The sequence below is a fragment of the Struthio camelus genome, chromosome 1, assembly GCF_040807025.1.
Source record: "Struthio camelus isolate bStrCam1 chromosome 1, bStrCam1.hap1, whole genome shotgun sequence".
Classification (NCBI taxonomy): domain Eukaryota; kingdom Metazoa; phylum Chordata; class Aves; order Struthioniformes; family Struthionidae; genus Struthio; species Struthio camelus.
The window spans coordinates 181,407,125-181,434,107 of record NC_090942.1 but is presented as its reverse complement, the minus strand read 5'-3'; the positions used below and the strand labels follow the sequence as shown (position 1 = coordinate 181,434,107).

Sequence of the window (26,983 nt, the reverse complement as noted above, 5' to 3'; positions counted from 1 at the left end):
GTGTCCTTCCAGCCCCTCCTGAGGGAAGGGCATCGCAGCTGCCACTGCCCTCCTGCTGAGGAGGGCTAGCAGCCCCTACCAGCTCGCCAAGGACTTTCAGCACACGCTCCTGAAGCTCGCTGGGGGCTTTCCCTACGTGGACCTGCCGGAGTACGGTCCGCGCCACCCTCTCCTAGGGCATGCCAAGCCTCTGCCCAGGGAGCAACTCAGAGGCAAAGAGGATCCACTTACAGCGCTCATCTCCAGCCAAGTCTTCTCCAGGAGGTTGCCGTTCACTTCACAGGCTTGGAGGCCCTGCCTGAGGCACCACAGGCTCTGGTCTTTGTTACCCAGCATGCAGAAAACGTACGCTTTCAGATGGTAGGCTCTGGGGTAGAAGACGGGGCTTGTAGAGCACCGAGCAAAAACCTCTTCCGCAAGCTACCGAGAGAACAATGGAGAGGCACGTCAGCAGAAGTCATCGAGCTGGGCGATGGCTTGGCACTGAGGACTGCACCTGTTCCCCAAAGGGGAAAGCAGCCGCAAAGGCACAAGGAGCACGCAGCTAGCAAGGCTGAGATACCACACAAGTCTCTCCCGAGCCATAAGCCCTCACATGCAGCAGGCATTTCAGCAGGGCTCACTAGCTAGCTCATGGCTGTGCAAGTCTCTTCTCCTGTCTTGCAGGCCATTCCCATTCCCATTCCCACTCCCACAAGGGAATCCTCACGTGCCCGGGAAGACCCCCGTCACCTCACTGCCTTCTCTACCACCTCTTGCTGCCGCCCCATGGGGGAGCAGCCTCTTGCCATGTTCCTCTCTAACCCACTACTACACTCTGCCTCTAGCCTGGCTCCATCCCAGCACGGCTCCTTCGCCCCGGCCTTGCCAATCCACTGCTGCTCGCAACACAGCTTTCCCTAGAGTCCCCTCACAGCACGCACACCCCCTTCCTCCTCTTCCCTCACCCTTAGAGCCCCGCTGCGGCTCTCCCGGGCCCTCGCCGAGCTGCGCTCAAGGTCGTTCCGCAGCACCAGCGTGTAGCACTCCAGGAGCCGGCTGCATGCTTGGGTGGCCAAAACGGAGGCGTCAGCTCTCTTCAGCAGCCTCTTGGCCTTTTCAAAGGGCTTCTGGAAGTCGGCCCACTGCCCAAGCCTTCCAAACCTACACCATCCAGAGAGAAACACACACACACACACACGTTTTGTAGAGTACTTGATCAAGTACTCTACACCCCAGCGACGGCCGCCTTGTTGGACAGGGCACGGGGGACACGACAGGCCCAGAGCTCCCACCTCCCCTGCCAGAACCACTGCCTGGGCCTGTCGCCAGTCTAAGCACCTCTGTAACTTACCAAAGAGCCAGGGACGAATACAGTCCAAGCAGGATGCTGTTGTGCGAGCTGAGGATGCGGTTTGCTTCGTTCCGCTCAACGAAGCTCCTGCACTCTTCAAATGACTTGTACTCCCAGCCTGTAATACAAATGCATCGCAGAGAAGCAGTGCCGCCCTCCGCTGCCTTGTTTTCCCTCGGGCATTCGTAGCAGGACAAAGCTGAAGCACAGCTGGAGAATTTCTGGGCAGGTAAACCACTCAGAGAGCAAGCAAAAACCAAACAGGAACAAGGCAGGGGCTGGAGTTCTAGCCTAGCTCCTCAGGGCTAGTCAAGCGCCACACAGATAGCTATTCCCTTTTCTTCAGCAGCTTTCGAGCGCTGGCAGAGACACGCTGCCATTGACCAGCAAGCGACAGCCACTCCGGAGCGTAGGCTGTTAGATGCCTCCTGGTCAGGCACATCCCAGCACTGCTATGCCCGCCCGCTTCCCCAGGAGCCAGAGCAGAGCGAGCCTGGGAAGAGGTTTCAGAAAGGGGAATCTCAAAACGCGGGAAGCAAAGAGGGAAATTGCAAGCATTTTGAAATCACTCTGGGATCACGTGTAGAACATGCAAACAAAGACAGGGCAGGCAGGAAAGACAGACAAAGACACACCCAGAGCCAAATAGCCCAGGACTCGGCCCAGGAAGTGAAAGCATGGCTGGAGGCTCTGGCGCCCGTGTTGTAGCAGGAGAAAAAGCATCTTTGCAAGCCTCCTGGCTCTCTGGGGCCCTCCTCACTGAGCACTTACCAGCGTAAAGCAACAGGTCTAAGCAGCAGGAGAAGAAGTATGCCTGCCCAATGATGCTGTGCTCTGCAGCCACCTGCTTCTCGAGCCTGCGCAGCACTTCCTCACATTCTGGGTACCTGCGGAGGAGCACAGCGAGCCGCCATGGAGCCTCTCCGTGGGGTGGGAGCCCAGTCACCACCTCCGGACGCTGCCCGCTCCCCTTCCCATCATCCCGCTCTCCCTGCGCTGCTCTTTCTGGCAAGGCCATCAGAGTTTCTCCAGCAGACAGTTGTTCATCTTTTGGCAACAAGTCTCCGGAGAAAGGCTGCAGTGACCCCGGCCCAAACGGCAAGGCCCGGAGCAAAACTCAGGCATCCTTCCCATGCAGCCAGTGCTTTCCCATTGGCCCAGGAGCAGAGCTACTCCCCTTTCCATCCAAGTCTTTGTCAGGAAAAGCAGGCCAAAGAGCACGCACAGCTCCCCACTGCCCTCCGCGCTCGCCCAGACAACACGTTTGCTTCAGAAACTGCTCCTCTCGAGACCTCCCCCTGGACGACTGCCGTCTCGGGCACCGGTGCCGCGTGGCGTGGAAAGGCCCGCGTCCACCCAACCAAACGTGGCTAGCGCCCCAAACACAACGAGCGCCTCCCTGCGCTAGGCTCGCTCCTAAACCAGGCCTGGGAATTGCCTGGGGCAAGCGCTACCTGGCAAGGGCCAGAACCGAGCCAGCAACTGTTCCAGCAGTTTCACAGCACACACTCACGCTCCCAAACAGCCAGCCACGGCCCTTGGCATTGTTTAATTTACCAGCGTCCATACGGCCAGCGAGTATCCAATAAGAAACCAAGCAGCCCTCTTTGCTGCGCGCAGAGAATGACACAAGAAGGATCTCAGGTGGCCCCCTGACCCTGCGCAACCAGCAGTCTGTCCCGCAGCAGCATTACCTCATCTGCAGAAAGAGCGCCGCAAAGAGCGTGGCGAGGACCTCGCAGTCCAGGTCGGGCCTCTCCAGCTCCATGCACAGGCTCTTGGCGCGATAGCCTGCCAAGAAAACCAGCAGGCTCGCACAGGCTCCCTTGGCGGAGATGCCTTCTCGCAGGCAGCGGGGGCAGTACGTACCTACGTCGATAGAGAGGGGCAGATTCCCCAGGCTGAGGTTCAGGTGGCTCAGGGCCTGGGCAAATTTGGCGGCCTTTAATACCCCTCCTCCAAAGAGCTCGTCGTCAGAGCTAAGCTGGATGGCCGCCCGCCCGTACTGCAGCCACTCTTCCTGGCAGCCCAGGTCCTGGCAGCACCGCGCATATTCCATGTAGGACAACAGGATCTAAAACGGTCCAGACAGGAGACTGTACAAGACTGAATGTCGCCAGGGTGACTCTCTGGCCTAGACGGCTCAGGGCATAAACCCAACGGCCAGGTGCTCTCTTCTCTTCTGCTCTCAGGGCTCTCACCCCTACGACAAACGGTTCTTAGGACTGCCGCTGCTAACTGCAGCCGCAGCGAGACGAGGGCCCCAGCGGGGTGCTGCCTTCAAGCCACAACCAGCCCAACGCTTACAACGGCGAAACAAACGCCATGAGAGCGACTACCAAGAAGAGCAGCAACGCACGTCTGCTGGAAGTTTGTAAAGCAAAGTTCAGGGACGGGTACCACTCCGTCGCGTTTGGCCTCTTCTTGCCGCCCCGGGCAGACCCTGCTGGTACTCTAGGCGGGCCAGGGGAAAGGAGCTATGTCAGAAATGCGTCTGCTGCCGCAGAGAGGAGGCACTCACGTGACTCGCATCCTCAGACTCCTCGGCCGTGTTGACCTTCATGAGCGCTGCCAGGCGCGAGAGCCTCCGGCCGCTGGAAGTGCCCTCCAGGCTGAAGAGCTGCCGCAGCAAGGAAAGGCAGTGGCTCTGCCGGAACAGCCAGGGCAGCCTCTCCCTCCTGCCACACAAGAGAAACTGCTGGGCCACAGCCACTAGCTACACAGTGCCAGGTCAGGCAGGGCCAGGGGAAGCAGGGCGACAGAGGAGGCAGCTGCACCTGCTCCCAGCAGGGCGGCAGCTGATGCAGGCCGGGCTGCAGGCATGGAAGCGGCAGAGCCAAGAAGCACCCCCAGGGAAAGATGGCTGCTAGCAGGAACGGGTTGGCACTACAGCCCAGGGAGGGCGAAGCAAAGCTGGGCACCGCGAGGAAAAGGCTTGTTCTACGGCAGCCTTGCACCTGGCTGCAACCCCTGAGCTTCCTCGTTCTCACACCTCCCCTCCACTTACCCCTCCCTGCCCACGTCCTGCTCCTCCCTGCCAGCTCCCTTCCCCTCTGCAGCCTGTGCTCCCTGGGAACATCTCTCTGCTCTCACCCCCACCCCCCCCCCCACAAGCCAACACGTGCCCGCTCCCCCACCCAGGAGCCTCCAGGTCCCTCAGCAGCTTTCCCCGTGCTAACGCCTATGCTCAGGGAAAGTCTGGGCTTAAGCCTAGGCAGGTGTGGGCCTAGGTGCCCGGGACCACGCAGGAAACGCCTCTTCCTTCCCTCCTCTTTCCCTTCGGCTTCTTACCCTGCCTCTTGATGAAGGGAGGACTCTCTGTTCTTCCTGTGGGAGGCACGCTCTGACTTCTCCAGCAGAAACTGGAAGACGACGCCAGCTGAGGTGAGGGGGAATTTTCTCTTCAGCAGGCTCAATGCCTTGCTGAGCGTCTTCTTTGCCAGGTCCATGCAGCCCATGTTGTAGCAGACCTGCACAGGAGAAGGCTTCTTCAGACAGTCCCAAAGGGCTCCGACTGAGCACGCACCACATTTCCAGGCTCTGCCTGAACCAAGGCCGAGGGCCTCGACCGCTTTTGGCCGGAGGCTGAAGCACTCACAGGAAAGGCCGCTGGTAGCGGCCGTGCCTCAAAACGCCAGGCCTATCGCCGCCGCCGCCACCCCCCACAAAAGCGTCCAACTCCACCCACCAGGAGAGCCCTCAGAACCTCCCTGGCACTTTACCTCCCCTTTCAGGCTCAGGAAGGTGGCTTCTTCAAAGCAGGGAAGCACATCGGCTTTCTCAGCCGCTGAGCTCCTCACAACCTCTGCTTTCTTCAGGTTCATAAAGGCCTTGGAACAAGCACACAGAGAGCAGGTGAGCGTCGGTGCAGAGCCTGCATCCAGCCCCATCGTTCCCAGTTGCCTCCAGCAGCTCTCTGAGGAGGGCACACATCTGCCCCTGGCGATGCCCACCCTAACACAGCCCACGGGCACGAGTGCTCCTTCGCACCACCTCCTGGCGCGTGCGCCTTGTGCAAAGGTCCTGCTTCTCTGCCCTGCCTCCCTTGCCCCAGGAGAAGCAAACAGGGGGAGAAGGCCGGCTCTGACGCCAGCGGTTCAGCCCCAAGTCCCCACAGAGGCACGTCCTAGTGCAATGGCAAAATCGGCTTGCCCAGGACAAGGCAACTGAGAGGCCTCCTTGTGCAGTGGGCTCCGGCAAGCAGGGCGACTCACCAGGTAGTTGTCGGAGACGTGCAAGTAGGCAGCCGCGCACTCCAGCAGGTAATAAAGGGCTCTGGCATCGTTGCCCATTGCCATGTGGTGGTGAGCCAGCGGCACAAGCACCAAATCCACAATGGCCCTGCATTCACAGGCACACGCGGCACCGGGCGTCCCTTTGGTCTTGCTGGGCACCGTAGGTACGCGTTCCGTCCTGGCCAGAAACTGCTCTGCCGCTCTACTCAGAGACAAGATCACGCAGAAAGACGACACACGCTAGCATCACCTATACCGCTCCGTCTGCCTAGACCAACAGCATATTCTAGCGCAGCACAAGCAAGGCCCTGTGCACATCTTCCACTGCAGCGACGTCAACCCGCGCGCGCTGAGCAGTCTTCTCGCGCTCCGGAGCCCCGGAGCCCAAGGCGAGCGGGGCCAGGCAGGGCAAAACGGGGACGAGGAGCAACATCGCCCCTTTCAAGCCCTAGCAAACTCTTCCTTTGGCTTTAGCGGTAACAAGATCCACGAGGACGCGATGCTGTTGGTGCCTTTGCTGACCCTGCGCTGGAGCAACGCTGCTCTTTGCCCCAGGGAGAAAGTCAAGCAGGTCTTTCTGTCACCTTCCAGCAGCCCCCCTGCTCCCGCTGGCTGCTTTGCCCCTGCACACCTCGCAACTTTGCTCTCCCACAGCTAGGAAGGCAGGGCTGGCTCCACCCTGCCCCCACTGGGTCACCCTGATCCCACTGGCTTCCTCCAAGAGGCTCATCTCCAGGGCCACCCCATCCCAGCTCCCACCCTGCAGGCCAGCTCTTTCCTGAGCTAGAGTCACAGCCAGCAGGCACAACTGCAAACTCCACTTGCCCCCTCTGCAGACCCTGGGCCCGCTGACTTCCCAACATAACCAAAACCTCCTCTCCTCACCGAAAAGTCTCCTCCAGGAAGCTCTTCTCTTTCTGCAGAGCTTTTGCAGTACCTGGAAACAAAGCACGAGTTAAACGCTTCCTCACCTCACACGCGGGAAGAGCTGCATCTTGCCACGCTCGATCAGAAAGGGGAGGAGAGCAGAGTCAAAGGGACCGACGGCAGCTCTCTTCCTGGCCCCTTCCCCCGAGAGCTGCCTTCCCGGCAGGGCTGTTATGTTTTGGGCAAGCGTAGCACACCCACCAGGAAAGGCGCCTCAGCCTGCGGGGCCGGGGGGTGCACCGCAAGGCTCTTGTCACTGCAAGGACATGGGCTGCTCTCCGGTCATTTATTCCGGGGAAATGCAGGAGGGCGTTCCGGGGCAGAGAGGCTCTACGCTGTGCCCACAGCATGGCTCTGCTGGTGCAGCTGGCCTCAGTGGAGGACTAAGCTAGTCTTAGGGAAGCCTCTCCCCTGCGCTGACAGCATCCCTAGGCTCCAGCAAAACGCTTCTGCGGACGGCGCTTGAGACAGAGGAGCGCTTCCATTAATTGCGCAAGCACAGTGTGGAGGGCCCAGGCTCCAAAGCACGGCAGCTAGCATACCCGGAGTGGCACGGAGCTCATCCCTCTTCAGCTCCTCCTGTCTGAGCAGCCAGGCCTCCCAGCTGGACGAGTAGCGTTCGCTGGCGCGGTCGTCCCAGCTCTCTGCCTCCTGGGCGCTGCCGAGGGCCAAGCGGTGGAAGGCCACAAAGTCCCCTCCGCCGCAGCACTGGCACTTGTGCGCTTGCCTCTCCAGGAAGGCCGCGCACTTGTGGTGCATGGCCACCCTCTGTCCCTTGGGCCACAGCTCGTAGGCAGCCTCCCGCAGCAGCGGGGCGCAGAAGGTCAGGACGCCAGACTGCAGCCTCGCCGTCTTCTTGGTCTCGCCCAAGCACCGCTTCTGGGCACCTGAAAGGCAACGGGCCTTCACATCAGCCACAGCTGGGGCCACAGCCGGGGGACGAAAGACAGGCCTTGGCGTGGATCCTTGGCAGGAAACCAGCGCTCCTGCACTCGGAGCCTCGCAGCGCTAGGGTGAAAGGGACCCGTTTGCCTTGCCGACACCAGCACAGCCTGCGCAACAGGCTCCCGCCCTGCTCTCCCTCCCAACGCACAGCCTTCAGCTGCACCCCCGCAAGCAGCTGCCGAGGCTGCTGGCAGCAGAAGCAAGGCCGGCCCTGGGCATTACACACCACCGGAGGGGGCAGTGCAGCGTGCCCTGGCGAGCCCCGCCAGCCACACAGCCGGGAGCAGCAGGAGCCTACCACGCTCCCGGGGGCGCATTATCACCACTTACCGCTCTCTTCCTCCAGAGAGGTGGCGGACCCCTCGGCGGGAACACTGCTGCCTTCTGGCACCTTCCCAGCATTCAGCCACTTCAAGACGTTGCCTCTCACCAGGACATTCAACGCCTTGTTCATCTTGGTCCTGGTCCACCTGGGAAGGAGGCGTAACAGCAGCTCGGTGGTAAACGTCGGCCCGATGACGGCTGCGCACTTCAAGACCATCCGCTCCGAGGGCTTCATGCTGTCCACCTCAGCCAGCGCAATCCCTGTCAAAAACAAGCCACAGGTCTCTCTCTTGCCCTCTCCCAAGCCTGAGGCTGCCGAGGCTGCCTTAGCTTCACCACACCAGACGCTACATTTGTAGCCTTCTTTCCTAGGGACCAAACCCCTTGGGCAGTCGCAACCCAGGGCACGTATCTCCAACACGGCTCTGCTCCTCCTGCAAGCACAGGAAGCAAGGACCGGGAAAAGGAGAAACACATGTTCCTTGGGGAACGTTTCTGCCAGGCTCACTGCGCAAGGTCACAGCTAGAGGGCAGGGAAGCTCATTCCCAGCCTCCCATCCAGCACCCCGAGAAATGGGAAGAACCAGCGGGACCAGAGCCACCTTCCCAGCAGAGCCCCAGAGCTGAGAGGGGTAACTCTGCAGCACGCAGACGCGCAGCCTCTCTCTAGCCCACGCCCCGGGAAAGAACCTCCGTGCAGCCGCCAGCCGCCGCAGCGGGGCTCGGCCCCTCACCTTTCAAGGTGGAGGGAAGCACGATGCTCTGCAGGTTCACGTCAGGTCTGATGGTGCACACCCTGCGGTCCTTCCCCGCGCTGGAGCTCCAGGAGGCTGCGGCAGGGGAAGCCTCCGTTACAGAAGCTGAGCGGAGCAAGAGAGCAGCGTAAAGCGATTTTCAAAAAGGGAGACGATTCAGGCCGTGACCTCCCGCTTGCCCTCCATCTTCCACCCTTTAGCATTCATCCCCCGAGCAGGTCTCACAGCAGCTGGGCCCTGCGGTCCGTGGCAGCATAAATCCACCGCGCGGCTGCACCCAAGGCACACTGCAGCCACGCCACTCTCCGCACTGCTCCACAATAACCGCCCCCGTTCATGCTGCCTCCAGACAATACCAGGGCTGAGCTTAGTGCCAGGGAGCGTCTCTTCCCCTCCTTTGCAATTTTCTGCCCCGTCCGCATTGCTTCGCCTCACAAAGCCACCCAAACTCCCCAGCCTGTGCTTAGGCTATCCCAGCAGCAAGGCATGCAGGAGCCCACGCCTGAGCCAGGCCAAGGCCTCTACTGCTGCAACACCAGCCTGTGCCAGCTTCACAGGGGAAGCCCAGGGCAACAACGTGCTCTGGAAGATGGGCCGCAGCAGCCAGGCCGTCAGCCACAAAGGTGCTTACTGAAGAGGCTCTCCCACTTGTCCTCCGTTTTCTCGCCCTTCCGCAGCAGGTGGAACAAGAGCATGTCGTGGCGCTTAAGGTCGCTCAGCAGTTCCTCGCAGTAATATGGGATCCCGCAGCTTCTCTGCATCAGGAACCTGGAAAGGAGCAGATCCAGCAGGGACTGACACAGGCAAAGCAAGGTGGGACACGCTTCAGACCAGCATCTTTGCCACAGCTACACCTCCCTTTTGAACAGGCCAGCACTCCCACTGCCTTTGGCATCTGAGCTGCCCGGAAGATACAGCGCTTGCTGGAACGCGCCGGAAAAGAGTCGCGGACAGTGCCCAAGGCACAGAGCTGCCAGCCTCGTCTCTCCTGGCCCCAACAGCCTAGATCCTCCCCAGCACCAGTGAGAGCCTCGGCCCCAGCAAATCGCCCCCACTGCCCCACCATGTTCGTTCCCTCCTGCCCTCTCTCTGCAGAGGGTCAACCCCTCGGGAAGAGCTCCGAGGCCCCGCCTGGGACTTACGTCTCTAGGTCCCTGGGCACGCTGACAACTCCCAGCTCCCGGCAGGCTTTCTGCACAACAGCTGAAGCTTTCAGCTCTCCCAGATGAACGTGGGTCGTTTGCTGCAACTTCATGATGTCTGCTGCAGCTTCGCAGAGCCTCTGTCTTCTAGAGCGAGCAGGAGCAAAGCCCATGACCACAAAGAGCGGGACATCTCTGAGCGCGCGCGACATAACAGCCCAGGAGGCAGAGTCGATGTAGTGCGCGTTGTCGATGACAAACAGGACAAGTTCGTCTTCAACGAGCTGAAACAAACACGTTGGTCTGGGTGGATTCTGAGGGATTCTCAAGCATCCTCCACAGGGCAAACTTTGGCCGGCCTCTCCCCACACAGAGGACGCGCAGAAGTCGCTCTCCTCTCCCCAGCTACCTCTTCGTTCAGAATCTCACCCGCTCTTCCGTGCTCCGAGACTCTTAAGGTCTCTCGGGCACGGTGGCACGGAAAGACACCGTTCCTCCTCCCCCTGAGCACATGCCCTCCAACTTCACAGGAGGAAAGTTATCAGGGGACATGGCACGGGGAGTTCAGCCTCTGCAGGGCAATGACCCCGGTACATTGTCCTCCCACCAGCTCCCACCGCTCTCCTGCAGAGCCCTCAGCCTGCGGCCTTGCTTTCCTTCTCTGACCCAGGATGGGGAGAACGGCTCACCTTCTGTAGCACTTTCTTAAAAACCAACTCCAGTTCCATTGTCCTTTGAGCGTCGCTCATCTTGGACACCTTCTCCGACAGGGGAAACTGGCCGGAAAAGCAGAGTCACAGAGCAACAGCCTTTCAGGGCGGTTCAGCACACCTGCCCACCACGCAAGTCCAAGCGAGCAAAACGCCTCTGTTGCCCTCAGCATCTTACCTCTCCCCCACACAGTGGAGAGGAGACGCAGCGCGGACGTCACCGGGAGCCTACAACGGAGGCCCTCTGCTGAGGGTCTCTGGCAGAGCTCTTGCAGGGAGGGATGAGGCGGGAGAAGAGCTTCTTCCCTCGCCATGGCAATCGCGCGAGGGAGCAGGCTGCTCCCGCACCAGTGAACTCAGCACCAGCTCATCAGCCCCCTCTCAAAGCCTCTCTGCAATGCCCTTTCCAGGCTGCTGAGCAAGGCCCCAGGAACTGCCTGCAGCAGCCTGGCACCTGCACTCACCCCTAACAAGGGGCCCCCTCGCCCCCCTCTTTGGACCCACAAACAGAAGCACAGCCTGTGCTACCCTCCTGCTGCTCCCACCAGGGAGCTAAGCCCACTCCCCAGCCACAGTGTCCCAACCACAACAGCCACAGGACGGCTCACAAGCAGGCCTTCGCCACGGCCACAGAGGCCTCTCGCTCTCACCTTAACGACGAAAGGCACGTTGAGGAGGCAGTAGCTGCTCTCTTCCACCAGCCCTTGGAGCTTTTCCTGCAGGACGAGCTGTCTGGCACTGCACGATTTACAGGCCTGCAGGCCCATGGCCACAGCCAGCACCATGCGCATGGCAGAGTAGACCTGCTTCAGGTTGAGCTCCAGCACTTCCACAGCCACTACCCTGCCATGCAGAAGCAAAAGGCACTGAGATTCAGAGAGGGACCCAAGCAGCCGCAGGCTTCTCGCACTAAGCTCTAGGGGAGAGGCGGAATCTAGGGCCACTTGGGTTTCTTCTCTTGGCTCTGGGGCTACGGCCAAAGCCCTGACTGAGCTCGGGCTCTACCTTGCTTGGTGCCTGGCCCAAAGAAGGAAGCTCAACAGCAGTGGCTCCAGGAGCCACCTCTAGCTCCCTCAGGAGGGAGCAGGAGAGCACGCAGCTGCTCCTCAGCAGCAGCTCCTGCAGGCCTTGCAGGGATGCTGCAGTCCAAGGGCCACGCACCCGGGCAGAGGGGCTCCAGTAGCCCACGGACATCAGCGGCTGGGCAGCGAAAGCGTTCCGCAGGTCCCGGTCAGCAACACTCACCTGAGCCCAGCAGCCTGGCCTAAAGAGGCAAGCTCCGTAAGTAAATGGCTCTTTCCAGAGCCCGTTACGCCCTCAAACGCCATGATGTGGCTTGCTTTCTTATCCACGTAGGCTTTCAAGTAGCTTTCAAAGAGGGCAATCTCCTCCTCCCGACCTGGGAAGGCAAACAAGAAAGCGAGCTGTTGCAGCGAGCTGGAAAGCAAACAGCCGTCGGCACCCTTCTCTCTCGCCGCCGCAGCGGGTCAGTCAGACCCAAGGAAATCTCCTCCCCGATCCCAAATACGGGCATCGCTTTAGCCCTGAGGCTGTGAGCAACTGCACACTGGAAAGGTCCCGCCACGCTAGCTATGCAGCACAGCAGGGAGCACCCGGTGCACGCCTCACCCTGCTTCCCACCTCTAGCTGCGGCCCAACCCCAAAGACAGGAACCAGCTAGGAGCCAAGGTATGCACCAAACCCTTAGGGCCACGCCGGGCAACACCATCCCTCGCAAAAGCTTCTCCGTTCCCAGAGCGGAACTAACAGGTACCGACGGCAACAAATCGGCCTTCGGCAGACCAAGGCGTTCTCCACCTACCGAGCAACGGGGAATAGCCGGACCTCTCCTTCATAACATCCATGCCAAACACGCTAGCAGCGGGAAGAGAAAAACAAGAGCCAATTAAGTAGGCAGAAGCTGGAGGACGTAGAGCCACGCGTGGAGCTGGAGCTGAGGGTACGCGCTCCCGGGTGCCCGCTCTTCTTTTGAGCCGGAGCAAATCCTGCCCATGCTCCCACTGGCCCAGCAGAGAGCGCAAACACCAAACGAGCACTAGCAAAGCTGCAGCCAGGAAGAAGCCCAACGGCCACAGGGGGACACCAGACAGCATCAAGACTCGAGCGCCACAGGCCAAAGCCCAAGGAAGCAGAGACATGAGCAAGAAGCCAGGCAGTGCCGCTGGCTAGCACACTGCTGCACCCCGCAGGACAAGCCAAACAAGTCTCTGGTCCCCCGGCCTGTGCTCACAGGCAGCGCTTTCTAGAAGCGGGGCCCTGCAACAGCTGCTGTCAAGGCAAAGACGGGCAAGAAAAAACACTGCAAGCCACGACGTGCAACAGGACGACAAGGGTCACTTCTTGGGCCAAGGCGCCAAGCACCAGGCACCTTGGGCTTGAGTTTTTCTGAAGTTGCAAGGGGACGGCAACGTCAACCTTCCAAACGTCCTCCAAAGAGGATGCCAAACCCTGGCCCGGGGGAACACCTGAACTTTCACCAGGAGGCACTTAGGAACTGAGTCCTGGCCTGACCAAAAGCTTTCTGGGAGCCTCATGCTCGGAAGCAGCTGGGAGAACGCCTCCCTGGGGCAGAATTGCCACTGCGTTAGTCTTGCGCGCAATGGAGCAAGCACAGGGCAGAAAGCACAGCTGGAAGCCGTTTGGGCAGGGGCTGCAAGGCCCCTCTGTGCCTACGGACACCTAAAAGCCTTCTCCACCCCTCCGGCATCACTCCCAGTCTCCTTACAGCAGGAGGCCCCAGCGTAGGCAGGCCAAAAGCATACCCGTGCTCTGCCTTTCCATCTTCTCAGCCCCAGCGATGGGAGGTGTGGGCGGGGGCCAGCTCTGCACAACTCCTCTTGGCGGACCAAGACTGGACCCTGTGTGCCACCCTGCCCCCAACCAGCCCGCTCAAACAGGACACTCACGACTTCGCCGACACCCCCAGGTATTGATACACGGGGCCAGGATCGACAACCCCCTTCATCTTTGCCTCCGGCAGCTCCTTGAAGCACCATCGGGGCAGCCTAGAGGCTGCGTACGTTGCTGCGTCACAGGACACCAGCCCAGGGTAGTGCTCCATCAGCCGGGCTGCCAGATTCACCTTCTGGCCAATGACTGCCACAGAGAGAGAGCACACATTCACATACCTATGAAACCAACCCGCTCCACCCTTCACCGCCAACGGCTGCATTGCCTCCAGCACAGGCAAGCCCCAAACTGTTGGCAGCACAACCAACAGGAACAACAAGGCTCTGAGCCCGGTCCCCCGCACCGCAGTGGCGCCCGCCCTGCCTCCCTCGTTCCCCACAGGCCACAGGCCACAGGCCAAGGCCTCGTCCCAGCCCAGCACGTACGGGCAACAGGCTGTTCCCTGCCGCTCTGCCTCTTCCTTTGGCACACTGCTCCGGCTGAACAGACCCAGCCCAGCCACCCACTCCTCAGCCAAACACCTCGTACCTGTGTATTCGTGCCTCACGCGATGGCCTACGACTCCGCAGAACACCGTCCCGCTGGTAACCCCGACAGACACGGCCCTGACACACACGGAGAGCAACAGGCGTTCAGCAGCACCCGCGCACAGGCCTGCCTGCCCGCCTACCTTCACCCCTTCACCCAGCTCCCCTCGCACCACCTCCCGCCCTGGCAGGGCAGACCTCGGGGACCTGCAGAGCTCCGCAGCGTAACGCCCCCAGGTGAAAGGGGCTCCCGAGAGCAGCCAGGCAGTTTTCAGCCCTTCCCCTAAGGCCTCACAGCTGGGACGGGCGGAAAGTCCCTGACTCCAGCCGGCCACAGCACGTCTCCTCGGCGCGGGGAAGAAGGGCACCTCTCAGGGCACTGTCTCCTTCCTCCCAGGGACAGAGGAGGCCAAGCTAGAGGGCACGTCTCGCTGAGAAACCATCCCTCCCTCCTTCCCCCGCGCAGTCCCGGGCAACGCGCCTCCCCACTCACTCGATTTTCCTAGGCCTCGAGGAGCACGCCTTGGAGATTTTAAGAGCGCTTTCCAAGGCGTGAACGCTTTCGTCGGGCAGCTTCTCTCCAGGGAGTCCAAACACACACAGGAACGTGCAGCCCTGCCAAGGACGGGGGCAGCACAGCTTGTGACAACGCCTACGGCAAACGGCTCATGCCGTGCGAGTCGAGCCTCTGCCGAGAGCAGCAGAGCTTCAGGGCAACCCCCAGCCAGAGGGTGCTGATCCCAGCGCCGAGGCAGAGCTGCTTCTCCTTTCCCCACTGCTCAGTAGAGCGAGAGAGCCACTGCCCTCTCGTTTGCTGCCCACGCTTTTGCGGGGTGGGCTCCTCCCCCACACTCACTTTATCAAACATGGAGATTTTGTTGATCTCGCCCTTGTGAGGCCGGATGATCTCCAACATCATCACGCTGCTGTCCTGGATAGCCTTGCAGATCTGCGTTAAGTTGACATCGGCAGCAAACTGCAGCTTGACAAAGAGGCAGGTGACCGGCCGTAGCTCGGACAAGTAGTCCGGGGGCTGCCTGTCATCAATCTGGAAGACGAGAGCGGGACACCTTCAGCAGCCAGCTCTCCCCGAGAGCTGACTGCCTCCAGCAAACACCAAGCAAGAGCCCACACGTGGGGTGGGCAGCAGCCCGCGCTCTCCGCGGAAGGAATAAATCCTCCCCTCGGGGCAAAAAAAAAAACACAGCTCCCGGCAGCTGTGGCCATACCTTCCTCAGAACAGATGCGGGGACGTACTTCCGCAGCAGCTTCCCCAGAGCATGCCGAGGGGCCAGGGTAACAGCAGGCCTCAGGATGCCTAGGGAAGGAAAATCCAGGCGGTGACTGGCAGGCTGGCACTACGAGCCTGCCTAGGGAAAAGCAGTTGGAAAGCAGGGGCTGGCACTGGAACTCAGGGAGAGAAAGTCTCCTCCAGTTGCACGTTTCTTCCTCCTGCAGGTGCTCAGCCAGAGCAGGCCCCTGGAAGGAGGGGGAAGCAGCGAGTGCCTCCGCTGAAGCGCACCAGGGCCAAAGGCACAAATGCTAACTGCAAGGGGGAGAGGGCAGAGGGCGTTCCTCGCTGGCCCCTGAACAAGCCCGCCCCCACCTTTCTGGGCAGCCACAGAACATCATGAAGATGGGCCTCACCTGACGCCTCAGGAGAACTGTAGTTCAGCTGGGCTCGGGTAAACTTGGAGAAGATGTCTTCGCGTTCCGACAGAGACATCCGTTCCATGCCTGTAACCTAAAGGCACACAGTACAAAAACGCGTCGAGGACAGCTCCAGCACCCACAGAGGACAGTACCCGTTGAGGCAGGCTCTTCCAGCGCCTCCTGACCCCCTCTTCAACGCCACCCAGCAGAATCCAGAGACAACCCGGAGACAAAACTGCTCCCCAACAGCTACTGCTCCCCACCTACGTCGACACCTAGAACTCCCTCCACGCGCGTCTCCTCGCCCTCCTCGCAGCCACGGCCACGGCCAGGCCCTCAGAATTGCTCCAGAGGCCATCCCACCCACCTTCACAGCGCTTTGGCCTTTAAGTCTCTTGGTCTTGATCTTGTTCTGGTTACAGAGCTCCCAGCAGCTGGGTGACAGGATCACGTCACTTGCATTGGCAAGGTTTTGGGCCTGCCACACTTCACCCACGGCCTGGCCAAGGATCAGGAAGTGCTGCTGCTTTTTGTCTCCAACAGTCAGGAGGGACATATGCCCTGCAGAGATCCCTGGTGAGAGACAAGCACAACTGATGCAGAGAGCATTTTTACCTCCACAGCCCGCCACAGCTCAGCTCCTCCCAGGCCAACTTTGAAGCTCAGCCCTGGAGCCGGGCTCTTCCCGCTCAACTGCTTCGAGTGCAGGCGAAGCACCCACTTTATGGATTCAGGACTGATCATGGCCGGGGAGGGGGTCCTCATCAGGGGCCCCACACCGGCACGTTGGCCGGCCACCGGCTCACTTTGCATGCAGGCAGCTCGTGAACGCCTGCCTGAGAACGCGCAGCAGCCTAATCCGGCACTCCCCGTACCTATCTTCAGTCGGAGCTTCAGACCCACGTCCGTCTCACGGATCCTGTACTTCTCCTGGATTTGCTGGCTACACTGCAGCACCAGGCTGATGGTGTCCCTCAGCTGCGTGTGCTTTGCTCTCCACAGCACCAGCACAGCATCCCCTGGGGAAAGCAAGGGGACAGGGACGGCTCTCGTGACACCTGACGCTCCCTGACCTGCACCCACCTGCCGGGGCAGCGGAAGCCAGCAGGCGTGCCAGGGAAAACGCGTTTGGGTGAAGGCCTCCTCCTCAACTACAGCACCCTGGCCACAGGCACACCTCCCCCTCTGCCCCGCCAGCTACAACTGCAGCCACGCCGCCAGGGCCCGGGACGGCAGCTCCCCCTGGGCACCTGCGTGCCAGCAGAGCCACCCCTCGGGGCTCTGCCAGCTCGCGGCTCTGTCTCCCCTCTCCCCTAGCACTCGTCTGCAGCTGCAGCAGACGAGGCCACGTCTCTTTTACGCACACGTACCTGCAAACTTCAAGATGTCTCCTCCAAAAGCCAGCAGCTCTGCGGAGCGAAAAAAAAAAGCACAACAAGAGTTGCAGCTAGGCCTTCTTCAGGAAGGCCGCAGGACAAGCCGCTCTGCTCAGACAGCAGCACAAGAGCAGCGGTGCTTTGGGGGCACAACTTAGCAAACGTAGCAGCTGCACTGCTCACAGGGACCACAGCCCTGGGACCTACACTACTGTGCCCTGTGACAAGGCCCCAGGGAAAGTAACGCACACTTTGGTCAGCGCCCCCATCCCCGGCTCATTTGGGCACTAACACTGGCTAGATGCCCCCGCTCCCCCCTGCGCCCCAACACCAGCAAAATCTTCCTCCATCACTGAACAGCGGTCACTCCACAAGGCCAAGGGTGGGTGCTGAGAAAGCGGGCACCTCCTTAGTCTTCGTGGGGAGCAGAAAGCACCTGCCAGAAGAGCCCAGCTGCTCTCGGCTGCTCTCAGCCCCATGGGAACCTCCAGCCCGCGCAAGGAGGAGGCGGCGGCAGCAGCAGCAGCAGGCTGCCCAGCACCTCTCTCTCGTCGTGGCCCAATCCCACACAGTCCTGCAGAACGGCACTTACCCTCCAAAATGTCACCCATGTAGCGATTGAGGGTTTGCGTGACCTCATCCGCACCCCGCTCTCTGCTGATGCTCTGGCTGAATTTCTCTGTCAGAGCAGTGAAACCTGCAACAGGGACACACAGGCACAAAGAAATCAGGACGCGTCCACGGGGCCGAAGGACCTGGCACTTTCCACGTCGCTTTCAGCCAGCCAAGAGAACCACGCTCCGGGAGAACCCGGGCGCGCCCCTGACAGCGGGCACAGCCCTCTAATTCCACCCGCGCTTCTGAGCGCTCGCTGACGGGCGCCTTCCCCATGCTCACACCTACCCGTTACGCCTAGCTCCTGCACTTGGCTGCCACCCTCCAGCACGTCCCCCGGCTGCCTCCCCTCTTGCCTACAGCCAGGCAACACCCTTAGCTAGAAAGCCCGGGAGGCCTTTGCCAACTAACGCAGCACCTGGCAAGCCAGCTCCTCTGCGCAGCAGCTGCTCCTCCAAGTTTGCCCTGACAAAGACTAACAAGGGTGAGGCAAGGCAGCCAGGCCTCCTCTCCCAGGCCTCCATGAGCCAGAGCCTGGCCCACCTCACACCTCCCCAAAGCTCCGGAGAGAGCACTGCAGTCAACAGCGCGGGCCCAAGCTGCTGCTCCGGCAGCCTCAGAGCTCCCTACGCACACTGCTCTGAGCAGACGGGTGACCACAAGCAGGCCGCAGTGCGGCTGGCAGCAAAGACCGCCCCCGGGCTGTGACCTCGGCTACGTCCGAGCGCTACTTCCCCAAAGCGGAAGACCTCAGCAGCAAACGACATCTCCTTTGACCCCTTCTCTACCACAGGCGGGACGACCAGGGCTCCAAAAGGCCCGCTAAGTCCCAACGGCTCGGGTCGGTGACTCCTCCTCAGTGCCCGCCCTTCATAACGCTTTGACCCACCTGACACATCCGCAAAGAGCAGCACTCCGTGGAAGTTCTGAACGCAACGGTTCTCCTGCTTCAAGTCCTCAGACAAAAGCAGGTCGGGGACGTAAGCAGCTACTTCCCCCAGTTCTGAGCAGTGCTTTGACCTTCGCTCCCAGGCACAAGACATCGTCAGCGCCCTGGGGTACCTGCGGTACCTCAGTACAAGACGACCCACCGTGCCCACCAGGGAGGACGACCAGACACCACTGCACAGCGTTGCGCACTGGCCTTGGGGAGGCGCGGCTGGCCCTCTGTCACCAAGGGGCCGGGGGGGGTCACAATCGGGTCACAGTGACATTGGCCGCGTGTCATCATTTACCTGTACACTGTCGCGTACGCTGATCCAGCTAACAGTGACAGCCTCTGCAAGGCACCGCTTACCCAGCAACTGCCGGGAAGCTACCCCAGCTCCCTCCTTACGCCGAGCCGGTTGCTCAGATGTGGCTAGCGCGACACAGTTGTCTCCCGTACAGAGCTGAAGGAGGCTCGCACAGCGACTGACCTCCACCCGTGGCCGAAACAGCAGCTGGTTCCCACGTTCCCAAGCGCAAAGGGCCTAACAGACATGCTGACAGCCAGCAGCCCAGGCTTCCCCAAAAGCACGGCCACTGCAGCACGCAGCTGGGCGTTTCCAGGGCTGCTCGGAGGACTTGTATTTCTTTGCAAAAAAGAAGTGGGGCTTTTCCGGGGCGGGAGTGGGGGACACAGCCAACCTCCATCCGCACGGCTCCTGGGGGAGGCCGGCAGGAGATGGACAGGGCTGGGCCAGGACCACGGCGCACCGGCCTATCAGAGAGGGCAAGACAAAGTCAAAAGCCGCAGCAGGAGGCAGCTCCAGGTCCCTGCTCCGAGGGAGAACGCTGTTGTAAACCTTGCATGCCCCAGGGAAACAGAGCCACGCTGGGCACCCTGGCTCACGCAGGGCACCTGCCTCCGGCTAGGCAAAGGCAGCTCCCCGTCCACCTTAGCCGCTGCCCCGAGCCACACAACTCTCCCTGCCACCAAAGCAGCAGCACTGAGGAGAGCCGGGCTCTACGGGGGACGAGGGCTAGCAGCCAAGGCCACGCTCCGTGCACGCCAAAGCTGCCCTTCTCCCCAGTCGCGCAGAGGAGCAGCTGCACGAGTTGGCATGCCTGGCACACGGTGACACTCAGCGGCTGCTTGCCCAGGCAGCCTCCAGTGTCCCTCTGGCACTGTCAGTGCCTCTCCCTCAGGCAATGACCAGGCGAGGGAGCACCAGCCCCTCCCAGGCCTGGGGGACCAGGTGCTTTAGACGAGCCTGTGCCCTTGCGCTGCTGACCTCAAACAGCAGAGCACTTGACAGCAGAAACCAGCCTGCCTTCTTTCCTGCTGCCTCAGCACTCAGAGACAGGCTACCAAGATGGTCTCTCTTCTTGCCTCCAGAAGGCTCCCCCTGCTGCCTCGGGGCCCACAAAAGTCTCCCAAGCAAGCACAAGTCACTTGCACCTAGCACACCCAACTGCAACCTGCTGGCGACAGCCAGGCACACACACCGAGCCAGGCCCAGGTTCGGAACGCTGCTTGCCAGCCCAGCTCACACGCTTCCTCCTTCCTCCTTCCCACGAGGCAGGCAAAGCGGTCACCCGTACGGGAGACTGACGATGCAGGCCGACCGAGCAGGCTTGCTCTGCCTCCTCAGGAAGAGCGCGCAGCAGCGTGAGGACGCCTAGGCCAATGGTCTCTCTTGTCAGTGAGCAGCAAGGGCTGGCTGCTCCCCAAGGCAAGCTCAGCTGGGAGCTGGGGGGACCCCAGCACAAGCAGCGCCCTCGCCCACAGGGGCATCCCTCTTGGCTACTTCTATATGGACACACGTACATCCATTCTCCACTAAGGAGCTTTCATCCGCATCAACCAGAGAGGGGAACAGGATGAGGCCGCTAGTGCTGTTGACTTTTCTGACTGGGGAACACTTCAAACCAGGCCCGCTTGCAGAAAAACACCCTCCCACCCTCCCCACCTCAGCAACCACTTGGCCCTACACCAGGGCCAAGCTCCTCCTGCAGCCGGCTCGAGTGCTTACACAGCGCCACAGGGACCTGCACTAGGGCGAGGGGGAGAGAATTTCTTGCGCTGCTTTACAGCCCTCGACTCTTGTGAGCACTAACAACGGGGGTGGTGGCTTCCCCGCAGCCTAGCTTTCCCAATAAACCACACGCCAGAGACTCTCATGGCACGCCTTCAGCGTCCTCTTGCTGTGCTCTGTGACTATGCCATACAGAACGCTGAGATGATGGCAGTGTTTCTTTATTTAATCCCTGGAAGAGCATCCTCGCTCGGCCGTGCTGGCAGCTTCAGCAGGTACCTGGAGCTACAGACTTCAGGCTTTGCTTGCTTCAGCTGGGGAAAACGTGGCGCTGTCTCCAGCCACAAGTCTCCCACGGGGCCCTTGCCAGTGAACCACCGCTCCTGAGGAAAACAAAAGCCCAAGTGAGAGCCGCGAAGAACGGGAGGTCCCCCGAGCGGTCCGGGAAGGCAAGCGAGGCCTCTCGCAGTAGCTTCTTCCACCCATCACCCAATCTGCCGTGCTGCAAAAGCCTATCAGGGAGGGCAAGGAGAGGGAACGCAAAGGAAGCCTCCTCACAGGTTCAGGCTGGCTCCCAGAGCTGGCTCAAGGGAGAGGCAGAGATTCCACTCCACCGCTCCTCAGCCCAGCAGAGATGCTGGGAAGGAGCGGCGTGCTGCAGCGCGTGCTGCTCCCTCGCGTGTCCTTCCAGCCCCTCCTGAGGGAAGGGCATCGCAGCTGCCACTGCCCTCCTGCTGAGGAGGGCTAGCAGCCCCTACCAGCTCGCCAAGGACTTTCAGCACACGCTCCTGAAGCTCGCTGGGGGCTTTCCCTACGTGGACCTGCCGGAGTACGGTCCGCGCCACCCTCTCCTAGGGCATGCCAAGCCTCTGCCCAGGGAGCAACTCAGAGGCAAAGAGGATCCACTTACAGCGCTCATCTCCAGCCAAGTCTTCTCCAGGAGGTTGCCGTTCACTTCACAGGCTTGGAGGCCCTGCCTGAGGCACCACAGGCTCTGGTCTTTGTTACCCAGCATGCAGAAAACGTACGCTTTCAGATGGTAGGCTCTGGGGTAGAAGACGGGGCTTGTAGAGCACCGAGCAAAAACCTCTTCCGCAAGCTACCGAGAGAACAATGGAGAGGCACGTCAGCAGAAGTCATCGAGCTGGGCGATGGCTTGGCACTGAGGACTGCACCTGTTCCCCAAAGGGGAAAGCAGCCGCAAAGGCACAAGGAGCACGCAGCTAGCAAGGCTGAGATACCACACAAGTCTCTCCCGAGCCATAAGCCCTCACATGCAGCAGGCATTTCAGCAGGGCTCACTAGCTAGCTCATGGCTGTGCAAGTCTCTTCTCCTGTCTTGCAGGCCATTCCCATTCCCATTCCCACTCCCACAAGGGAATCCTCACGTGCCCGGGAAGACCCCCGTCACCTCACTGCCTTCTCTACCACCTCTTGCTGCCGCCCCATGGGGGAGCAGCCTCTTGCCATGTTCCTCTCTAACCCACTACTACACTCTGCCTCTAGCCTGGCTCCATCCCAGCACGGCTCCTTCGCCCCGGCCTTGCCAATCCACTGCTGCTCGCAACACAGCTTTCCCTAGAGTCCCCTCACAGCATGCACACCCCCTTCCTCCTCTTCCCTCACCCTTAGAGCCCTGCTGCGGCTCTCCCGGGCCCTCGCCGAGCTGCGCTCAAGGTCGTTCCGCAGCACCAGCGTGTAGCACTCCAGGAGCCGGCTGCATGCTTGGGTGGCCAAAACGGAGGCGTCAGCTCTCTTCAGCAGCCTCTTGGCCTTTTCAAAGGGCTTCTGGAAGTCGGCCCACTGCCCAAGCCTTCCAAACCTACACCATCCAGAGAGAAACACACACACACACACACACACACACACACACACACACACACACACACACACGTTTTGTAGAGTACTTGATCAAGTACTCTACACCCCAGCGACGGCCGCCTTGTTGGACAGGGCACGGGGGACACGACAGGCCCAGAGCTCCCACCTCCCCTGCCAGAACCACTGCCTGGGCCTGTCGCCAGTCTAAGCACCTCTGTAACTTACCAAAGAGCCAGGGACGAATACAGTCCAAGCAGGATGCTGTTGTGCGAGCTGAGGATGCGGTTTGCTTCGTTCCGCTCAACGAAGCTCCTGCACTCTTCAAATGACTTGTACTCCCAGCCTGTAATACAAATGCATCGCAGAGAAGCAGTGCCGCCCTCCGCTGCCTTGTTTTCCCTCGGGCATTCGTAGCAGGACAAAGCTGAAGCACAGCTGGAGAATTTCTGGGCAGGTAAACCACTCAGAGAGCAAGCAAAAACCAAACAGGAACAAGGCAAGGGCTGGAGTTCTAGCCTAGCTCCTCAGGGCTAGTCAAGCGCCACACAGATAGCTATTCCCTTTTCTTCAGCAGCTTTCGAGCGCTGGCAGAGACACGCTGCCATTGACCAGCAAGCGACAGCCACTCCGGAGCGTAGGCTGTTAGATGCCTCCTGGTCAGGCACATCCCAGCACTGCTATGCCCGCCCGCTTCCCCAGGAGCCAGAGCAGAGCGAGCCTGGGAAGAGGTTTCAGAAAGGGGAATCTCAAAACGCGGGAAGCAAAGAGGGAAATTGCAAGCATTTTGAAATCACTCTGGGATCACGTGTAGAACATGGAAACAAAGACAGGGCAGGCAGGAAAGACAGACAAAGACACACCCAGAGCCAAATAGCCCAGGACTCGGCCCAGGAAGTGAAAGCATGGCTGGAGGCTCTGGCGCCCGTGTTGTAGCAGGAGAAAAAGCATCTTTGCAAGCCTCCTGGCTCTCTGGGGCCCTCCTCACTGAGCACTTACCAGCGTAAAGCAACAGGTCTAAGCAGCAGGAGAAGAAGTATGCCTGCCCAATGATGCTGTGCTCTGCAGCCACCTGCTTCTCGAGCCTGCGCAGCACTTCCTCACATTCTGGGTACCTGCGGAGGAGCACAGCGAGCCGCCATGGAGCCTCTCCGTGGGGTGGGAGCCCAGTCACCACCTCCGGACGCTGCCCGCTCCCCTTCCCATCATCCCGCTCTCCCTGCGCTGCTCTTTCTGGCAAGGCCATCAGAGTTTCTCCAGCAGACAGTTGTTCATCTTTTGGCAACAAGTCTCCGGAGAAAGGCTGCAGTGACCCCCGGACCAAACGGCAAGGCCCGGAGCAAAACTCAGGCATCCTTCCCATGCAGCCAGTGCTTTCCCATTGGCCCAGGAGCAGAGCTACTCCCCTTTCCATCCAAGTCTTTGTCAGGAAAAGCAGGCCAAAGAGCACGCACAGCTCCCCACTGCCCTCCGCGCTCGCCCAGACAACGCGTTTGCTTCAGAAACTGCTCCTCTCGAGACCTCCCCCTGGACGACTGCCGTCTCGGGCACCGGTGCCGCGTGGCGTGGAAAGGCCCGCGTCCACCCAACCAAACGTGGCTAGCGCCCCAAACACAACGAGCGCCTCCCTGCGCTAGGCTCGCTCCTAAACCAGGCCTGGGAATTGCCTGGGGCAAGCGCTACCTGGCAAGGGCCAGAACCGAGCCAGCAACTGTTCCAGCAGTTTCACAGCACACACTCACGCTCCCAAACAGCCAGCCACGGCCCTTGGCATTGTTTAATTTACCAGCGTCCATACGGCCAGCGAGTATCCAATAAGAAACCAAGCAGCCCTCTTTGCTGCGCGCAGAGAATGACACAAGAAGGATCTCAGGTGGCCCCCTGACCCTGCGCAACCAGCAGTCTGTCCCGCAGCAGCATTACCTCATCTGCAGAAAGAGCGCCGCAAAGAGCGTGGCGAGGACCTCGCAGTCCAGGTCGGGCCTCTCCAGCTCCATGCACAGGCTCTTGGCGCGATAGCCTGCCAAGAAAACCAGCAGGCTCGCACAGGCTCCCTTGGCGGAGATGCCTTCTCGCAGGCAGCGGGGGCAGTACGTACCTACGTCGATAGAGAGGGGCAGATTCCCCAGGCTGAGGTTCAGGTGGCTCAGGGCCTGGGCAAATTTGGCAGCCTTTAATACCCCTCCTCCAAAGAGCTCGTCGTCAGAGCTAAGCTGGATGGCCGCCCGCCCGTACTGCAGCCACTCTTCCTGGCAGCCCAGGTCCTGGCAGCACCGCGCATATTCCATGTAGGACAACAGGATCTAAAACGGTCCAGACAGGAGACTGTACAAGACTGAATGTCGCCAGGGTGACTCTCTGGCCTAGACGGCTCAGGGCATAAACCCAACGGCCAGGTGCTCTCTTCTCTTCTGCTCTCAGGGCTCTCACCCCTACGACAAACGGTTCTTAGGACTGCCGCTGCTAACTGCAGCCGCGGCGAGACGAGGGCCCCAGCGGGGTGCTGCCTTCAAGCCACAACCAGCCCAACGCTTACAACGGCGAAACAAACGCCATGAGAGCGACTACCAAGAAGAGCAGCAACGCACGTCTGCTGGAAGTTTGTAAAGCAAAGTTCAGGGACGGGTACCACTCCGTCGCGTTTGGCCTCTTCTTGCCGCCCCGGGCAGACCCTGCTGGTACTCTAGGCGGGCCAGGGGAAAGGAGCTATGTCAGAAACGCGTCTGCTGCCGCAGAGAGGAGGCACTCACGTGACTCGCATCCTCAGACTCCTCGGCCGTGTTGACCTTCATGAGCGCTGCCAGGCGCGAGAGCCTCCGGCCGCTGGAAGTGCCCTCCAGGCTGAAGAGCTGCCGCAGCAAGGAAAGGCAGTGGCTCTGCCGGAACAGCCAGGGCAGCCTCTCCCTCCTGCCACACAAGAGAAACTGCTGGGCCACAGCCACTAGCTACACAGTGCCAGGTCAGGCAGGGCCAGGGGAAGCAGGGCGACAGAGGAGGCAGCTGCACCTGCTCCCAGCAGGGCGGCAGCTGATGCAGGCCGGGCTGCAGGCATGGAAGCGGCAGAGCCAAGAAGCACCCCCAGGGAAAGATGGCTGCTAGCAGGAACGGGTTGGCACTACAGCCCAGGGAGGGCGAAGCAAAGCTGGGCACCGCGAGGAAAAGGCTTGTTCTACGGCAGCCTTGCACCTGGCTGCAACCCCTGAGCTTCCTCGTTCTCACACCTCCCCTCCACTTACCCCTCCCTGCCCACGTCCTGCTCCTCCCTGCCGGCTCCCTTCCCCTCTGCAGCCTGTGCTCCCTGGGAACATCTCTCTGCTCTCACCCCCACCACCCCCCCCCCACAAGCCAACACGTGCCCGCTCCCCCACCCAGGAGCCTCCAGGTCCCTCAGCAGCTTTCCCCGTGCTAACGCCTATGCTCAGGGAAAGTCTGGGCTTAAGCCTAGGCAGGTGTGGGCCTAGGTGCCCGGGACCACGCAGGAAACGCCTCTTCCTTCCCTCCTCTTTCCCTTCGGCTTCTTACCCTGCCTCTTGATGAAGGGAGGACTCTCTGTTCTTCCTGTGGGAGGCACGCTCTGACTTCTCCAGCAGAAACTGGAAGACGACGCCAGCTGAGGTGAGGGGGAATTTTCTCTTCAGCAGGCTCAATGCCTTGCTGAGCGTCTTCTTTGCCAGGTCCATGCAGCCCATGTTGTAGCAGACCTGCACAGGAGAAAGGCTTCTTCAGACAGTCCCAAAGGGCTCCGACTGAGCACGCACCACATTTCCAGGCTCTGCCTGAACCAAGGCCGAGGGCCTCGACCGCTTTTGGCCGGAGGCTGAAGCGCTCACAGGAAAGGCCGCTGGTAGCGGCCGTGCCTCAAAACGCCAGGCCTATCGCCGCCGCCGCCACCCCCCAACAAAAGCGTCCAACTCCACCCACCAGGAGAGCCCTCAGAACCTCCCTGGCACTTTACCTCCCCTTTCAGGCTCAGGAAGGTGGCTTCTTCAAAGCAGGGAAGCACATCGGCTTTCTCAGCCGCTGAGCTCCTCACAACCTCTGCTTTCTTCAGGTTCATAAAGGCCTTGGAACAAGCACACAGAGAGCAGGTGAGCGTCGGTGCAGAGCCTGCATCCAGCCCCATCGTTCCCAGTTGCCTCCAGCAGCTCTCTGAGGAGGGCACACATCTGCCCCTGGCGATGCCCACCCTAACACAGCCCACGGGCACGAGTGCTCCTTCGCACCACCTCCTGGCGCGTGCGCCTTGTGCAAAGGTCCTGCTTCTCTGCCCTGCCTCCCTTGCCCCAGGAGAGGCAAACAGGGGGAGAAGGCCGGCTCTGACGCCAGCGGTTCAGCCCCAAGTCCCCACAGAGGCACGTCCTAGTGCAATGGCAAAATCGGCTTGCCCAGGACAAGGCAACTGAGAGGCCTCCTTGTGCAGTGGGCTCCGGCAAGCAGGGCGACTCACCAGGTAGTTGTCGGAGACGTGCAAGTAGGCAGCCGCGCACTCCAGCAGGTAATAAAGGGCTCTGGCATCGTTGCCCATTGCCATGTGGTGGTGAGCCAGCGGCACAAGCACCAAATCCACAATGGCCCTGCATTCACAGGCACACGCGGCACCGGGCGTCCCTTTGGTCTTGCTGGGCACCGTAGGTACGCGTTCCGTCCTGGCCAGAAACTGCTCTGCCGCTCTACTCAGAGACAAGATCGCGCAGAAAGACGACACACGCTAGCATCACCTATACCGCTCCGT

General features: G+C 60.8%; 4 protein-coding genes across 4 annotated transcripts; all 4 read right to left on the bottom strand.

Moving 5' to 3' along the window:
* Window positions 1–2,783: 2,783 nt before the first annotated feature.
* On the bottom strand, window positions 2,784–5,744 carry LOC138065953 (adenylate cyclase type 10-like). Its single transcript, XM_068931555.1, has 5 exons — window positions 5,548–5,744; window positions 5,056–5,163; window positions 4,625–4,803; window positions 3,973–4,011; window positions 2,784–2,787 (listed from the first exon to the last, which is right to left on the bottom strand). Exons 1-5 carry the CDS (start codon window positions 5,629–5,631, stop codon window positions 2,784–2,786), a joined length of 414 nt encoding a protein of 137 aa, XP_068787656.1. The 5' UTR covers window positions 5,632–5,744.
* Window positions 5,745–6,709: 965 nt separating this feature from the next.
* Window positions 6,710–18,468, bottom strand: LOC138065946 (adenylate cyclase type 10-like; the record flags this gene model as incomplete). Its single annotated transcript, XM_068931430.1, has 21 exons — window positions 6,710–6,714; window positions 7,038–7,153; window positions 7,280–7,382; window positions 7,996–8,025; window positions 8,499–8,624; window positions 9,151–9,287; window positions 9,662–9,945; window positions 10,351–10,437; window positions 11,022–11,171; window positions 11,637–11,770; window positions 12,194–12,246; window positions 13,299–13,488; window positions 13,831–13,907; window positions 14,323–14,444; window positions 14,686–14,877; window positions 15,059–15,088; window positions 15,853–16,055; window positions 16,358–16,501; window positions 16,853–16,891; window positions 17,451–17,555; window positions 18,363–18,468. Coding segments are annotated over 21 exons (2,433 nt in total), but the record flags the coding sequence as incomplete, so codon positions are not given.
* A 2,180-nt stretch (window positions 18,469–20,648) lies between these two features.
* On the bottom strand, window positions 20,649–23,605 carry LOC138065923 (adenylate cyclase type 10-like). Its single transcript, XM_068931315.1, has 5 exons — window positions 23,356–23,605; window positions 22,480–22,597; window positions 22,060–22,255; window positions 21,344–21,532; window positions 20,649–20,816 (listed from the first exon to the last, which is right to left on the bottom strand). The coding sequence occupies exons 1-5, from the start codon at window positions 23,603–23,605 to the stop codon at window positions 20,655–20,657; spliced, it is 915 nt and encodes a 304-aa protein (XP_068787416.1). The 3' UTR covers window positions 20,649–20,654.
* A 325-nt stretch (window positions 23,606–23,930) lies between these two features.
* LOC138065833 (adenylate cyclase type 10-like) lies at window positions 23,931–26,889 on the bottom strand. Its single transcript, XM_068931268.1, has 5 exons — window positions 26,699–26,889; window positions 26,207–26,314; window positions 25,774–25,952; window positions 24,988–25,158; window positions 23,931–23,934 (listed from the first exon to the last, which is right to left on the bottom strand). The coding sequence occupies exons 1-5, from the start codon at window positions 26,780–26,782 to the stop codon at window positions 23,931–23,933; spliced, it is 546 nt and encodes a 181-aa protein (XP_068787369.1). The 5' UTR covers window positions 26,783–26,889.
* Window positions 26,890–26,983: the final 94 nt, after the last annotated feature.